The 16,938-nt window shown below is 41.1% G+C and overlaps 1 protein-coding gene across 2 annotated transcripts in view; it reads right to left on the bottom strand.

The window, feature by feature from the left end:
- The window catches only part of DIP2B (disco interacting protein 2 homolog B), a 238,866-nt gene that overhangs the window by 27,182 nt on the left and 194,746 nt on the right, over positions 1–16,938 (bottom strand). For both annotated transcript variants that reach the window (XM_079774332.1, XM_079774331.1), the window contains exons 23-27: positions 13,642–13,843; positions 5,944–6,053; positions 5,726–5,806; positions 2,184–2,307; positions 536–657 (exon numbers count right to left, since the gene is read on the bottom strand). In XM_079774332.1, the coding sequence (XP_079630458.1) occupies positions 536–657; positions 2,184–2,307; positions 5,726–5,806; positions 5,944–6,053; positions 13,642–13,843 (639 nt within the window). The remainder of the gene's footprint in view (positions 1–535; positions 658–2,183; positions 2,308–5,725; positions 5,807–5,943; positions 6,054–13,641; positions 13,844–16,938) is intronic.

Raw genomic sequence — 16,938 nt, 5'->3', positions numbered from 1 at the left:
GACACTTTTTTAATACTATGCTGAATAGATACATACTGAGTTTATAAAATTAACCAAAATAAAAGTGATCTAACACTGAGGAGAATTCAGTTTGGCAAATAAAATTACCTTGGTTATTGTTTAGAAAAAACACACTAAACAGAACATTTTTTTAAAAGAAGGGATCAACCAATGAATGCATAAATAAGTAGAACAACAAACTGATGTTCCTCTCTCTCTCCCTCAAATCAATCAATCAATAAAAATAAAAAATAAAAAGGGTAAAAACAAGTTTTATGGAGAGTTAGTTACTATGATAGCTTTGCCTCTTTAATGTTCATGATAAATGCACATAATTCTGTATATCACCAATAACCACTTTCCCATACTCTTCCACTGAATAACACTGGTCAATTTGGTCAGATTAAGAAAAAACAAGCTGTTTTTAGGAGAAAGATTTGACTTTCTGACTCAATAGAACTGGAGAATTAGTAAGAATCCTTAGTTGTCTAAATCTGGATTTATGAGATGAGGACAAGGTATACTTGGTACTTACATCAACAATCATGCGGACTGTGGGCAATGTGGCGGTAAGGTTCTGAGCATGAGGAGGCCGGACAGTCACAGGAATGCACCCCGCATACAGGCAGCCATAGAATGCAGCAATTAACTCGATGCCTGCAAGACAGTCAGTTTCTTAGCTGCCTAGCATCACTGTGAACCTAAAAGGCACGCCTTCCCAAACTAGTTTATTAAATCATGTGTCAAATGGGTTATTCAGACCGTAACTTAACAGAGACACTAGCCGAAGAAATTTTTAAAACTGAGAAGGAATAGAAGGGAAAGGAGAAAGCACATAAAACAACTTAAAAAAGAGAGAGAGAGAAGACAAGAATCAATAAGAAGAAAGGAAGTCAGAAGTAAAGAAAACTTTTAAAAAATATATATTTTATTGATTTTTTACAGAGAGGCAGGGAGAGGGATAGAGAGTTAGAAACATCGATGCGAGAGAAACATTGACCAGCTGCCTCCTGCACACCTCCTACTGGGGATGTGCCCACAACCAAGGTACATGCCCTTGACTGGACTTGAACCTGGGAACTTTCAGTCCGCAGGCCGACGCTCTATCCACTGAGCCAAACCAGTTAGGGCTAAAGAAAACTCTTGAAAGATACCCCAAAAGAAGGTGTTTTGGTTTCATTACTTGATGTCACTTAGGAGAATTAACTGTAGAAATTAGGGATGTTGAACTTGGTAAATAAAAGAATAGGAAAAGGAGAGATGAGGATCACATGAATTTTCTCTAAATCTGTAGAAGGCCACCCCGGGTGAAGAGCAATTTAATTTCTAACAAATGGCTCCATCAGTGGGTACAAGTTTTAGGGAGGTAATATGAAGAAGACTCTGCATTATTAGGACTTAGCGGGTGGCCTCCTCAGAAAGTGTTCTGCTCCATCACCATGTCATAATAAACTGGTGATGGAAGACAGTAAGACAGGAACATCATAGGAAGGATTCCTTTACCAGCTGACCTTCTAAGAAATCTTACTATCAATGTAAATAAAATAGCATAGTAATCACAGAGCAAAATGAAATAAGGGATATGAAAGACCAAAGAAGGCTGGATATATGAGTGGGTTCTGTGAAAGAAGAATAAAGAAAGAGACAACTCAAATATTTCACCTAAAATTTTGAATATTTACATCAAACTGTCATCAAATAATTCAGAGTCCCTCTTACTGTGAGGAGAAGGTTGTTGAATTAAATTAGAGCATGGAAGATGAAAACAGCAATAAAAGAGGAATACTACACGTCAATTATGATATGAACAACTTAAAGTCAAAAGAGTTCATGGACAACTTTCTTTTGGAAACCAGGTCAAATGATCCCATTTCTCAACATTATTACAAAGTATCTCAAAAGTCAAGAAGTCTTCATTCATTCATTCATTCATTCATTATTTACCAGTGCCAGGCACTGTGCTAGAGAATGAAAATACAAGAGTAAACACAAAAGATGCAGTCCCAGAAGAGCCGTCATGCTGCATAACTCCACTAACTCACATCTTAGCCCGTGTGCAAGGTATTTCGGAAGTCGGGAGGTGCACAGCCTACATGGTCATGCGTGGTGGCCCTGAGTTCCTGTCCTCTTAGTTTGTAGTCTAATAATGGATCTTAGGTGCAGTCTACCAACTCAACACTCACCAGGTGGATAGAGCAACACCACATTGTCGCCTGCATTTAGATGCCCCTTATCACCAAGAACTGACGCAATCCTCTCTGCTCGCTTGTGAAGCTGGAGGCAGCTGGCTGTGCACACAGTCGTGCCCTTTAAACAGGAGGAAATATGGATCATTAAGAAAATAAAACAGCAACAAGTATAGCCAATTTGACATTATACCTAAAAGACTTGTGCCATGGTAGATTATTTTTAGCTATTTATCAATTCCAGTGAAAATCCCTCTGGTGCCAAAGGACATTCTTTTTCAATGTCCAAAGGTACTTAGGGAATATCTACATTAACTTAAATCAAACATATGTACTTATAGTCTTTCTTGCTTAAAATAGCTTTAGAAATACACAGGGATTGTTTTCATTTAAGTGAGGAAATAAGAGTAAAGGGAAAATAAAGGGACTGCTAAGTAGGATGAGGGCAGGACAATAAATGCTGACCATGTGGTCATGTGCATTTGCTGGGCATTAAGCACATATTTGACTGAGTTTCTAACAGCCAAGATGTAAGTAAAACAGTAACATTCAGTGTTACTAGCTAATAATAAAGATTAGCAGATTTGAAGATGGCCAACTATTACTGATCCTGAGAATAATTTCACCTGTGGGTCTTCATAAATATCCTTATTATCCTAGAGGCCTGGTGCACAAAATTTGTGCAGAGGGGGTGTTTGTGGACGATGACGGGTGGGGGGAGCGGGGGGGCTGTTTCCTCAGTCCGGCCTGCACCCTCTCACAATCTGGGACCCCTCAGGTAGTCCCTAGGTCTGGCCAGCAATCAGAGCCTATCGGGGCTTTCCTTCCCCCAGCTGCCGGCAGCTGGCCCAGCCCCTGCCGCTCCACTGCTTGCCATCTGTGTGGCACTGCCGCTCCCTCCCCCGCCACTGGTCGCCTCCCTCTGTGGGTAACAGGTGTGGGGTGCGACTGCTTGGCTGGCCTGGGCCTCCCTCTGCGGGGCAATCATGGGGCGATGGCGGGGTCCCCTAACCAATCGCATCACACCTGCCTTGGCTGGCCTGGTGCCAGTGCGTGTCATAGTGTGGTTATCCAGAAGGTTGTTCTGCTGTTCGGTTATTCAGTCGATTTGCATATTATGCTTTTATTATTAAACATTCAAGTTTTACTAGGCTGGGCTTTTTAAACCTCCTTTCCCTTGTAAAAACTTCCCACAAATGTGAAAGTGCATAAAATATAAAGCAGCCCAGCTGCCGTGGCTCAGTAGTTGAGTGTTGACTTATGAACCAGGAGGTCACGGTTTGACTCCCAGTCAGAGCACATGTCAGGGCTTGACACCCCCAGTGTGGGGCATGCAGGAGGCAGCCAATCAATAATTCATTCTCATCATTGATGTTTCTATCTCTCTCTTCCTCTCTCTTCTACTCTGAAATGAATAAAAATATATATTAAAAAATAAAATAAAATGTAAAGCAAGCATCTGTGTAAAAACTAGTGTGACATGAAAAAGACCACTGCCAACAACTCAAATGCACTGCCATGAGCCCCCCAGGCCAGCCTTCTCTTCCCTTCATAGGTAACTACATCTTGCCTTAAAAAAAAAAAAAATTTAAATCTTTATTGTTGAAAGTATTACACATCCCACTTCCCCCCCATTGACCCTTCTAGTCGCCCCACCCCCTTTTTTACCACTCATGAAATTTTGAATTTTATATAAATGAAATTGTACTGTATATACTTTTGTGCTTTGCTTCTTTCTCTCAACATTATCTTAAGAGTCATCTATGCTACAGTGCCTAGGTGTAGTCTATTCATTTTTGTTGGTGTATATTTAATTGTGTGAACACGCAATTTATTCATCCATTCTACTATTAACAAACACTCATCCTTCTACAATATCCTAGTGCATAAACATTTACGTTCTGGTCAGGTACAGACCTAGAAATGGAAATGCTGGGTCACTGGGTATGCCCATCTTCAATTTTAGTGGATAATGCCAAGTTGCTCTTTGTCATGCCAATACCACATGGTCTTAGTTACTGTAACTGTATATCTCAAAAAAATCTCATGATGAAAACAAGTTTGAGTAGTTTCTTTTAAAAATACTTTTTAAAAAATTTTAGTAATATAAAATAGGGACATGTTCCATATAGAAAATTTGGAAAACACAGATAAATACAAGATGTAACCACTACATTTCAGTATGTATTTTCCTGGTGTTTTTCTTTTTCTTTTTAAAAGACTATATATTATATATAAATTCACAAGAAACATTTAAAAAAAGGTATCATATCTACCCTGGCTGGTGTGGCCCGGTTGGTGGGAGTGTCGCCCTATGCATAGAAGGGTGTGGGTTCAATCCCAGTCAGGGCACATACCCAAGTTGCAGGCTAATCCCCAGTTGGGCTGTGTATGGGAAGCAACCGATTGATGTTTCTCTCTCTCTCCCTTCCTCTCTCTCTCTCAAACCAATAAAAACATATTCTCGGTGAAACTTGACTCAGTTATTGAAACACTTCCATGTTTGGAATAACTTGGGCATGAATCTACCTTTTCAACTACCAATTGTAGGATATATAAATATCGACCAAATATTTCTGGTGCAAATTTAGCATTTGATTTAAAAAGTACTCTAAGTTTAAAAATACACATAGATTTAGAAGATTTCACATATACATGTTAAATTTATAATTAATAATTTTAATATTGATTACATGTTGAGTTGATAATATTTGGGAGATATTTGGTTAAATAAATATTAATATTACCTGTTTAAAAACATACATATCTTCAGGTGAGGATTAATAAATATACACATAAACGAATAATTATTTTAAAAAGGCATATCATACTATCTTCCAGAGGCTGTTGAAGTGAAGAATGTGGGCTCTATCCAGCTGGTGTGGCTCAGTGGACTGAGCATTATCCTATGCACAAAGAGGTCACCAGTTTGACTCCTGGTCAGGGCATAAGCCCGGGGTTTCGGGCTTGATCCCCAGTAGGGGGCGTGCAGGAGGTAATCAATCGATCTTTCCCTCTCCCTTCCTCTCTGAATATAATATTCTGGTGAACCATCATTAGAAAGCAGTAGTTAAATGTATTCAAATAATTTTCAATTTGCTTTTTATCTGTCAGCAATAAATTACTTAAGTAGGTACCAAAAATAACTGTTTTTAAAATGTTGATCTATTGTCACTTTCTTCCTGGCAGAAATCAAAGAATTAAAAGTCAAACTGGGTAAAATGTTACGTGTCATAATGCATTCCATGTATCTGTACAGATATGTAATTGCATTGTTGGCCCCACCATTCCTCACAGAACTGAAAAAAGATGACTTGATTGTATCACAAGAAAAGACAGTATTAAATAACACTGCAGGGGGGGGTCTCATTTCAACCTTGAATGATTGCACAACTTATCCTCATATGTCAAAACAAGGAGAAAGCAGTAACTCTTTCCTCAGAGTTGGCAACAGATATTTTCTGATGAAAGAGATCAAAGGTGCCTAAGGTCCTCCCACAACATTCACCTGATTTGAAAAACAAATGAAGTTTTCATACCTTTGCATTTAACAGCATGAAGAGTACATGGTCAGGGGTTGCTTGGGCTCGCCACTGTAATATCTCTGCCAGAAATTGGTGCTAAAGTCACAAAGCAGAAAAAAAGAATCAGGTTCAGCAACTTTAAACAAGTTGGATAGCACACCTTCCATCTGCTACCTGAAGTTTAAGTTTTGTCCTTGACTTGTTTGTAAAAATCAGCACTTCTGGAAACTTACCTTCCTCACTAAATCATTCTCTTCAATTTGCCCGAGATCCCTTCCTGCAGCTTGTGCTATGCGTTTTCCAGCAACCAGATTCCCAACCATCACAGAAGCAGGGCCTACACCTATAAGTAAAGGCAAAATTCAACCATGGAGATGGTAATTCAAGTTACATACCCCAATATATTTTTAGACTGACCAAAACTGGTTCAAATAATTGAGCATTCTCCTAGGCACTGGGAACACAGGAGCAAACAAGTCTAATAGCCTGAATTCTAGTGGTGAAAGGCAACTAATAAGCACATACGCAAATAAATACAAAACAAAACAGGCCCACAGGAATTGGGGAGTTGGGGGGATGAAGGAGGGCAGGTGGGTATAGGGAAGTTTTTACTGGGAGGAGGTGACAGTTGGTTGCAAATGCTCCAATCACAACACAACCCTAAAAGTGAGTTTATCAGTAATGACTATCTGGTCTGGAAAGAAATCTGCTTTCTACGAGAACTGAGATTGAGTTAGTTCATCAGGAATATCAGAAGTGCTTTATTAAAAGTGAATGACAACTAGATTATAGGATATTCTATAAGACAGCTAGCCTGGACTCCTCAAAAACATACACGTCTTAAAGAGAAAATATGGTTGGGAACTTCCAAATTAAAGAACACGTCACCCAAATGCAATTCGTGACCATCACAGGATACTGGATCTTAAAGAAATCAGCTATTGCCCTGACCGGTTTGGCTCAGTGGATAGAGCGTCGGCCTGTGGACTCAAGGGTCCCAGGTTCGATTCCAGTTGGGGGCGTGTGCCTTGGTTGCGGGCACATACCCAGTGGGGGGTGTGCAGGATGCAGCTGATCGGTGTTTCTCTCTCATTGATGTTTCTAGCTCTCTATCCCTCTCCCTTCCTCTCTGTAAAAAATCAATAAAATATATGTATATATATAAAAAAAAGAAATCAGCTATTACAAACAAGTGGAGAAATCTGAATATGTACTGTGTACTATTAGATGAAAGCATTATATTAAGGTTAAATTTCTTAATAGGATAATGATTGATTAGGAAAATTTTGGGAGAATGTTTTTGTTCTTTGGAGATCGATTGCTGAAATACTTAGGGGTGAAGGGCCATGATTTCTGCGATCTACTTTCAAAGAGTTCACTAAAAAAAATGGTAACAATTGGTTAATCTAGAAAATGGTAGTTAGGTGACCATTACACTATTCTTTCAACTTATCCATAGGTTTGACACTTCAAAATAAAAAGGGAGCCCGGCAGGTGTGGCTCAGAGGTTAAGTGTCAACCCATGAACCAAGAGATCACCAGTTCCATTTTCAGTCAGGGCACATGATCGGGTTGCAAGCTTTTTTTTAATCTTTATTGTTCAGATTATTACAACAAGGCGGGGGTAGAGCTCAGTGGTAGAGCATTTGACTGCAGATTATTACAGTTGTTCCTCTTTTTCCTTCACCATAGCTCCCCTCCACCTGGTTCCCACCCCACCCCATGCCCTTACCTGCCCCCCCCCACTGTCCTCATCCATAGGTGTACGATTTTTGTCCAGTCTCTTCCCGCACCCCCCACACCCCTTTCCCCTCGAGGATTGTCACTCCACTCCCTTTCTATGTCCCTGATTCTATTATATTCACCAGATTATTCTGTTCATCAGATTTTTTATTCACCTGAATTTTAGATTCACTTGTTGACAGATATGTATTTGTTGTTCATAATTTTTATCTTTACCTTTTTCTTCATCTTCCTCTTCTTAAAGAATACCTTTCAGCATTTCATATAATACTGGTTTGGCGGTGATGAACTCCTTTAGCTTTTCTTATCTGTGAAGCTCTTTATCTGCCCTTCAATTCTGAATGATAGCTTTGCTGGGTAGAGTAATCTTGGTTGTAGGTTCTTGCTATTCATCACTTTGAACATTTCTTGCCATTCCCGACTGGCCTGCATAGTTTCTGTTAAGAAATCAGCTGACAATTGTATGGGTGCTCCCTTGTAGGTAACTAACTGTTTTTCTCTTGCTGCTTTTAAGATTCTCTCTTTGTCTTTTGCTCTTGGCATTTTAATTATGATGTGTCTTGGTGTGGTCCTCTTTGGATTCCTTTTGTTTGGGGTTCTCTGCGCTTCCTGGACTTGTAAATCTATCTTTCACCAGGTGGGGGAAGTTTTCTGTCACTATTTCTTCAAATAGATTTTCAGTATCTTGCTCTCTTTCTTCTTCTGGCACCCCCATAATTCGGATGTTGGTACGCTTGAAGTTGTCCCAGAGGCTCCTTACACTATCTTCATATTTTTGGATTCTTTTTGCTTTTCCGGTTGCGTGTTTTTTGCTTCTTTGTATTTCAAATCTTTGACTTGATCCTTGAGATCCTCTAGTCTGCTGTTGAATCTCTGTATATTATTTTAAATTTCAGTCAGTGTATGCTTAATTTCTAGTTGGTCCTTTTTCATATCCTTGAGGGTCTCACTAAATTTATCGGCCTTTTCTAGAAAATTCTTGAAAAACCTTATAACCGTGGTTTTGAACTCTATATCCAGTAGTTTGCTTTCCTCCATTTCTTTCATTTGTGACCTGTTTATTTGTCTCCGCATTTTGGCTGCTTCCCTGAGTTGATAGAGTGGCTTGGTGTGCTAGGTGTCCTATAGGGCCCAGTGGCTCAGCCTCCCCAGTTACCTGAGGTGGACACTCTTGGTGCACTTCTTTGTGGGCTGTGTGCACAGTCTTGTTGAAGTTAAGCCTTGATTGTTGTTGGTATCACTGGAAGGAACTGACCTCCAGGCCAATTGGTTGTGAGGATCAGCTGTGTCTACGATGGGAGAACTTCTGTGCTGGAGACACCCTTATGGGGCAAGACTTGCTTCAGTGGGACTTTGGTGCTTACTGAGTCTGCCCCCTGAGTGTGTCCCTTATGGATCTGAGGAGTTGTAATCTGGATGGTCCCATTCTGACCACTGGGTACACTGGCTCTTGGATCTCCAAGAAGGTGCTAATTTAGCCTCTGCCTGAGGCCACCCAGCAGGAGCTACGGAGAGATCTGCAGATTCCTCTTCTTTGTTTGGGGTTTGGAGGTGCCCAGATGAGGCCCAGCTGTGAAGGAATGCAAGCTGCTGTGGGGCCTTGGATGCTCTGGGTTTCTCTGACTCAGCTGCAGTTTGTTAGGTAAGTTTATATTTCAAAGGACCAGGCCATTCATATGCAAAAGCCTCTGAGCACATCTTGGAGGGGCAGGGTCTCAGGGCAGAGCAAACAGCAATGGCTTCCCGTCAGCCCTGCCCTAAGAGGTCCCCGGGTCTCAGTGTCCCTTGGTAGTTGCTGCAAACACCTCTGAGAGAAAGCCGCCCTCGAGTTCTGCCTGCTGCCAGACAGTCCAATTTCTCCCCATATGAGTCTGGGTCCCCAAGTCTCGCCTGGAACTGGAGTTCAGAGCAGTCAGGAGCTTGTGTCTCCCTGTGGATTGAAAAAGCCAGCTGTGTACTCAGTTGCCAGCCCTCTCTGTGCGCGCACCTCTGTACCTCTGCACTTTACTTCCACAGCTCCTCTGAGTCTGTGTGCTTTTCTCTTTCCTTCTATTTGTAGAATTTCCACTCAGCCAGCCTTCCTGTGGTTCTGGATGATGTCTGTTTTGTCTTTTAGTTGTAGTTTTGCTGTGGTTGTGCGCGGCAGCAAGTTCAGGTGTTTACCTATGCCGCCATCTTGGTTTCTCCTCCGGGTTGCAAGCTTGATCCCCATAAGGGGCATGTAGAAGGTAGCCATCGATCTATTATGCTTCTCTCTCACCAATGTTTCTATCTATCTATTACTCTCCCTTCCTCTCTCTCTAAAAATCAATTTAAAAAATTTAAAAATTAACAAATGAAAAGGGAGAACTCTCCCTCTCCCCACCCCCGCTTTTAAGAAAAAAGTGCTAGTGTTCTTTATGCCTTTCTTGGTGGGTCAGTCACTTAAAGATTAAGACTCTACTGAATCAAACTAAGAAAATGGCTAAAAGATAACAAAACGTATCGTCAGCTGAGTTTTGATTAATGGTGATGCTATGCTTAGATTAATATTAAATATCTTTTATTGCCAAAATGTGTTGCTCTTGAATATATTGAAGTATTTGGGGGAAGAAATCACTTAAATCATAGAATCACTGTAAAATATTTGGGGAAGCTGGGTAAAGGATACAGAGAATTCTTTGCACTATTTGGCAATTTCTGTGTGAAATTATTTCAAATAAAACATTTAAAATTTTAAATAGAATAAAAATTGAAAGTGTAAAGTACTTCAACACTCTGAGTGCTGAACATTTTTTCTTTTAAATCTTTATTGTTGAAAGTATTACATAGGCCCGTTTCCCCCATTGATCCCCTCCAGCTCCCCTCCCCCCGCCCCAGGCCCTCACCACCCCAGTCTGCGTCCATGGAGTGAACACTTTTGTTTACAAAAGTGCCTTACTGCAATTTTAAGTATAATATGCAAAATTCCTTCCTAAGACACTACATAAATTACCGATATATCATGTTGGAGAGGTTTGTATATAGGCAGGGCTCTGCAAATTTGACTGTGTTAGCTGCCCAATCCTGTATTCACATGTAATATAATAAAAGTGTGATGTTTTTAAAAAGTAAATTTTTCAGAGTTAACTTAAAACAAAAATAATTTGGCAGCAATTTCTTCAGATCCTACTATGTACATTTCTTGAGCCACAGAAAGTAAAAAATAACTGAAAGCAGGAACATCTAGGAGGCTAATTGCTGACATTTTGCTATAGCTGTAAATATGCCTTATTTTGCCCACAACACTCTGTACATTTCCTGTGGCAAAGACCACTAGTCATCAACCCCAATGTCTAGTCTCCTCCTTTGCCTTAAAAACAGAACTGCCAGTTTGTCACCTGCAATAAAGACTATATTATTTAGTACTGTATAATAATATATAAGAAGAAATGATATACATATGCAATTTCTAGAAAATATGCCTAAAGGGGGCGGGCATTCCCTTCTTTGCCTTTTTCTCCCGCCTGCTGGCTAGAATGCAGGAAGGATGGCTGGAGGTCAGGAGGCCTACGGATGGCTGTGCAGACTGTGTTATTTTCTTTCAGTCCTTCCTGTCCTTGCTGTGACTCCATGGGAGGAGCCTACCTCTCTGTTCCACTGACTCTGGGTTGGTCTGACTTGTTTGGGACAATGAAATGTTAGAAGACAGGACATAAACAGAAGTTTTAAATATGCTTGTGTGATTTGGCTTGCCTTCTTGCTTTTGCCATTTGCTTTGACAAAAATATGGCCCAGGTAGTTGCTGGTCCATGATGAGGAGACACACGGAATGATTCTAACCCAACTTACAGCCTGGAGCCAAGGCCAACCCAGCTGATCCCAGCCCACAGATCCACATCCCATGAGTGAACAACAAATGCTTCTTACTTTCAGCCACTGAGCGTAGGGTTATTTGGTATGCAGCACAGCGGTAGTAATAGTTGACTGATGTAATAACAGAGCAGAAAGGTGGGAAACTGGAACCGTAACGACTGAGGAGCTGCCATCCTAGTCCTGCACTGCCTAGCTCTGCCTTTCCTTTACCTTAGAAAGAGATAAACTTGTCTCCTGTTTAAGTTGCTGTTATGTTTTTCTGAAACTTGCAGCCAGTATCAGTCCTAACACATTCCCATTCTTTAGACAATAGCTCCAACAGGTATCTCAATGAGATTCTCCTGGACTGCCTTAACACTTTTTCCACCTTCCTTTCCCTCTCTTTTTCTTTTTTAAAAAAAACCTCATTCCTACCCATCTCAACTTTCTGTATTCTTCTTAAACCCCAACCTGTCATGCGATCCCCACATCATCTCCACCTCATCTATCCCATGATTTCCAAACTGCTTTGGTCTGACCCATATACATCCCACTTAGATCTTAGCAGGTAATCACAACAGACAGCAAAAAACAGAGTCAAACCTAATGCTTTCTTCCAGCAGACAGGTGGATGTTATGCCCATGTGGGCTTAGGAACAAACTTTTGAAATAGGATTTATCATTTAATAAAATTAGGTGAAATCTGGCTAGCAAAAGCAATGTTTTGAAGCAGCTCCTATATGTCTAAGTAGCACATTTTAAGCATCTACTATGACACAAATGTTTTGTTAAAGGAATTCTAGATTAAATGCAATTTAAATAGAATTTTACTCACATGACAAATGACTGTAGGACTTCAGTGTTAACAGGATTTGAGATGGAGAATGATTGTGTATTTTATACATCTGTCAGATACTTAGGCAGGTAATAAATGTATACTTTTTATACATTTCTTAATTACTAACGAACAAACTTCTTGGTTTTAACTGTCCCTTTAGAATAGCCTCCTTAAACTCTTATTTCCACTAGCAGAAACTAATAAATGTCATATATACTTTAGATCTACACACACTGTTACTAAGATAAGGTTAGTTGGTGAGCTGACAATAACATCTAGATAAGCAACTGTGATATATGATCTTAGTCACAAGACCCCTGATGTAAGAACTATTGCAGAGCATATTAATATTTTAATATCGTGATAAAAATACCTAGAGTCAGAGGCTTACTTATATTTTGCTAGTGAACATTCCTGTTTACTTTTCAGTAAACGCGGTCTTACAGAAAATAATTAAATACCAGCTTCCCTTTCCCTTCTCTGTCTTCCCACTGCTACCTTCTTCCCAGCACAGTGGGAGGCTGCTGTGCTGATGTACACAGAGAGTGTGTGGCGGCAGCAGGATCTGTAAAGGCCAGTTTTGGGATCTCATGTTTTAAGGCATCCAGGAAACCAGGAGCCTCTCACTGACTCCTCAATGAAATGAAAAAGCATCAATAAACTTAAAGATTTCACGTTGGATTGAACCACCAGTTTAACATGGCTGACCATCAATCAATTACTCCTGCCTTTAGCCTCCTAACTCAGCGCTATAACCTAGTCTGCTAGAAATTAGGCAAAAGGGTGAAATTGACTGTTTTGTTTTTCTTTTCCATATGGCAATTCATATACTCTTATTTGCGTCTTGAAGTCATAGGAATATGGCAAATGCCAAACATGCTATTTACCTGTGCTTACAATCCAGAAAATTTCTGAATTAAACATTTTTCCCCTAAGAGCTGTCACAGGCCCAAATCAGACACCTAAAGCTAAAAGGAATGAGGGATGATTCTAGGTAAGAGAGTCCCAACAGAAAGGCAGTGTAATTGAGCAATTCAGAGCATGGATTTTAGAGTCAATTAGTGTGACTCTCACCTCTACCACTAACTATCTGACTTTGGGCACAATTCTTAACTTTCCTGAACTTTACTTTTCATAGCTGGGCACAGAGCTTTAGGATCACATTGTAAAACATAAAAATTAGCTAATATTTGGCTTTTAGTAGGCACTCAATCAATACTAGCTATCTTATCAAAACCTCCCTGTAGGACTTGCTTTATTCTGCTTCCCAAATGGGATTCTGAGCGTCTTTGACTCCGTACCTCACATCCCGGGGAAAGGAGGAACACTACTAAGAATTACTTAGGCGAGGGAGCCGACAGAGAACAGGAGAAGCCTGTTCTGCAGGGTCTCAGTCCTCCCTGCTTTCAGTCTGGTGATAACTATTATCGTTACTAACTTTTGTAAAGTCTAATTTTAGAGAAAGAATCATGTGGGGAAAAACTCAGCTTTTTGAATTTACAATCTTAACATTACATCTTCAAAGCCAGCGCATTACCTGGTTGCTTTTGCCGGGGTTTTGGCAAATTGGTCACGCATGTATGTGGGCACATGAGGATATTGCACGGATGTAGAGATCCTTCCAGGAAGAGCTGTTTTGTTTGAGATATATGAATTCCTCCTAGTGGAGTTTTTGGCAATGTATTGGCAGGCACCAGAGCAAGACAATAAACCCCCACTTGATGAATGCTATCGATTGCCTAGAAAAAGAGAAATATTCCGTGAGATTAATTTTACTACATTTGACATCTCCCTAACATAATTCATTATTCTATTCTAGACTTTTCTTTCTCTATACATTCTATTCTAGCTCTGGAATCTGGTAGATTATTAAAATATCATATGTCTGAAGTTATCTAATCCGTTCAGTGATGGCAGAAGTCAACAGAAGGGTAAGATACTATCTAAATGGGTAGAGGTGAACACTGACTTGCAAGCCTCAATATGTTGAGTGATAATGTGAACCACCTACTAATGTGTTTTGGTTGTTTTAAACAACTTAAAGGGGCAAAAGAATAAACTTAAAAATCAATACTCCTCCAACTTCCCTCCTTATCAATAGCAACAAGTGAAGGTGGAAAGTCTGGCAGAGTTCCTAAGTCTCTGGTATCTCAGAGTTACAGAAAGTGAGCAAATGTATTACTGTATATAGCCTTGATTTCCTACTGAATACACCATTTGGTAAGGTGTCTATTGACTACCTTCCTTAGGTATTTACTTTATTACAACACTGGAGGCCTAGTGCATGAAAATTCATGCACTGGAGAGGGGTCCCTCAGCCTGGCCTGCCCCCTCTCACAGTCCAGGAGCCCTCAGGGGTGGGAGGCGACCTGGTTATCAGGGGAAGGTGACGCCCCCATCACACCTCTGCTGCTGTCACTGTTGGCAGCGCAAGCATCAGCTGGCCCTGGTTATCTGAGCCTCGGGCGGCCCAGGGCAGCTGACATCTGAGGCTTGCCTGCACCTCGGGCGGCCCAGGGCAGCTGATATCTGAGGCTTGCCTGCACCTCGGGCTGGCCCTGGGCAGCTGGGGGGCTGAGGGGACTGGGGGACTCTGGAGGCAGGCGCACGGAGCTGAGGGGATTGGGCGCCGCCATCTTGTGGCTGTGGGTGCCGCCATCTTTGAGGGCGTGGCAGTCAATTAGCACATTCCCTCCTTATTGGCTGTGGGTGCCGCCATATTTGAGGGCGTGACAGTCAATTAGCATATTCCCTCCTTATTGGCTGTGGGCGCCGCCGCCATCTTTGCGACAGCGCGAGGGTCAATTAGCATATTCCCTCTTTATTAGGTAGGATAGATCTGGAATCAGTGATGGGCAACCTTTTGAGCTTGGTGTGTCAAACTTCGCCAAAAAACTGAGCATAACTCGGGTAGTGTGTCACTTTGAGGAAAAAACATTATTTCGCAAATGTTTCATCCTCAGGAGCAGCAAATGTTTCATCCTCGGCATGCGGCCGCCTCAGCGGCCGTGTGTTATCAGAAATGGCTACGTGTGTCAGTGCTGACACGCATGTCATAGGTTCGCCATCACTGCCTGGAATTAACACCACTGGCTCTACCTACCAGAACATATGGTATCCTTACTGTTCTACTACGAATCCAAGTGCTCCAAGCTGAGAAGCTACAGAGACTGCAAAAATAATGCCCTTTTATTTCATGTGCAAATCAGACACCAAATGACTTTTACAAGAATTTGAATTAGCATAGCATTTAAAAACTATAGTTACTTTCCAAAAAAGTAACAAATATCTTGGGGAATTTCAGTTTCCTGTGACAGGAAAAAACATTTCACTACAAGATTCAACCACTATGCCCCAAAGTTCATTGTGAATGAAATAAGCAGTTTATTTGTTCGAAAATATGAACAGTATAAGAAATACTCTCTTTGCAAGTCTGGTTCTTAGCCACCTTTCAGAGATCATCCCAGGCCCACCTTCTTCACAGTCTTTTCTGTCTAGTGTATCTTCAGTAGATTCTCTTCCTTTTCTCTGATTTTCCACTACAAATAGCCTATGCTATACCAGCTGATAATTCAGAATCACAGACCCTGCGGATAGGAAGAAATCTTAAAAGTCATCTAGCCTTATCAGTCATCCCATGATTGCATCGTTTCTACAACATTACCACTAAACTGGCAATTAATAAATCCAAACGGCCCAAGCAGACCAGTAATGGATGTTGGGAACACTCCCAATGGACACTTAGCATATTAGGCTTTTATTATCCTATATAATAATATAGGATAATAGTGTCCAGGCGGCCGTTCAACCAATCAAAGCGCAATATGCTAATGATATGCTAAGGCTGCTCAACTGCTTGCTATGATGTGCACTGACCACCAGGGGGCAGATGCTCCAACTGGTAAGGGAGCTTGCTGCTGGGGTCTGGCTGGTCGGGACTGAGCAAGATGGGCCAGACACGCCCTGGAGCCCTCCTGCGGTCCCTCCCTGGCCCCAATTGTGCACTGGTGGGGTCCCTCGGCCTGGCCTGTGTCCTCTCGCAATCTGGGACCCTTGGGGGATGCCAGAGAGCCGGTTTTGGCCCGATCCCACAGGCCAGGCTGAGGGACCCCACTGGTGCACGAATTTGTGCACTGGGCCTCTAGTATGGTGATAAATACTAAGTAAAAAAGTAAAGACAAGTGAGGGGACAGAGAGTAAAAGGGAATGTTATTTAGTCATCATTTACTGAATGCAGGTACTAAATGCTTCAATTAATTATCTAATTACTATCAATTAATCCTCCTAATAGCTCTGTAACATAAATAATTTTATGTCCACTTTATAGATTAGGAAATAGGCTCCCTGAGGTTAAGTAACTTGCCTAAAGGCATATATGTGGTGGGGAGTGGAGCTGGGATTCAAATGAAGACAAGTAAGCTCCTTTCATCACTCTAGCCTGCCCCCTTTGGAAACATATCCCTTATACTGAACCCAAATCTTTCTCTTTCCCTAGTGGCTTATGTCACCCAGATCTCTAACTTCACAATAAAGCCCCTTCAAAGTAAGAACAACACCCTATATTTTCTTGGATCCCTTGCACTCTATGCACCACTTTTAACATGTAATAAGACTGTAGCTGTTGACAAGTGGATTGATTACTGCCGAAGATGTGTTCCACATATGGACAGTTAAAATTTTTATGGGTTGTAAACACTCTGGAACAAAAAAAAGTGAAAGAATTTGCTGAGGCAAGTTAGTTCAATTCTTTTTGGCAACCTGAGCAGAAAAATACTATGTGGTCCACAAGGAGAAAAGGTATTAACTATCTAGTTTTGTTAATAGCACCTAGAAT

Source organism: Cnephaeus nilssonii (genome assembly GCF_951640355.1).
Source record: "Cnephaeus nilssonii genome assembly, chromosome: 6".
In the NCBI taxonomy this organism is placed as follows: Eukaryota; Metazoa; Chordata; class Mammalia; order Chiroptera; family Vespertilionidae; genus Cnephaeus; species Cnephaeus nilssonii.
The sequence above is the reverse complement of the archived record's forward strand: the minus strand, read 5'-3'. Positions and strand labels throughout refer to the sequence as shown.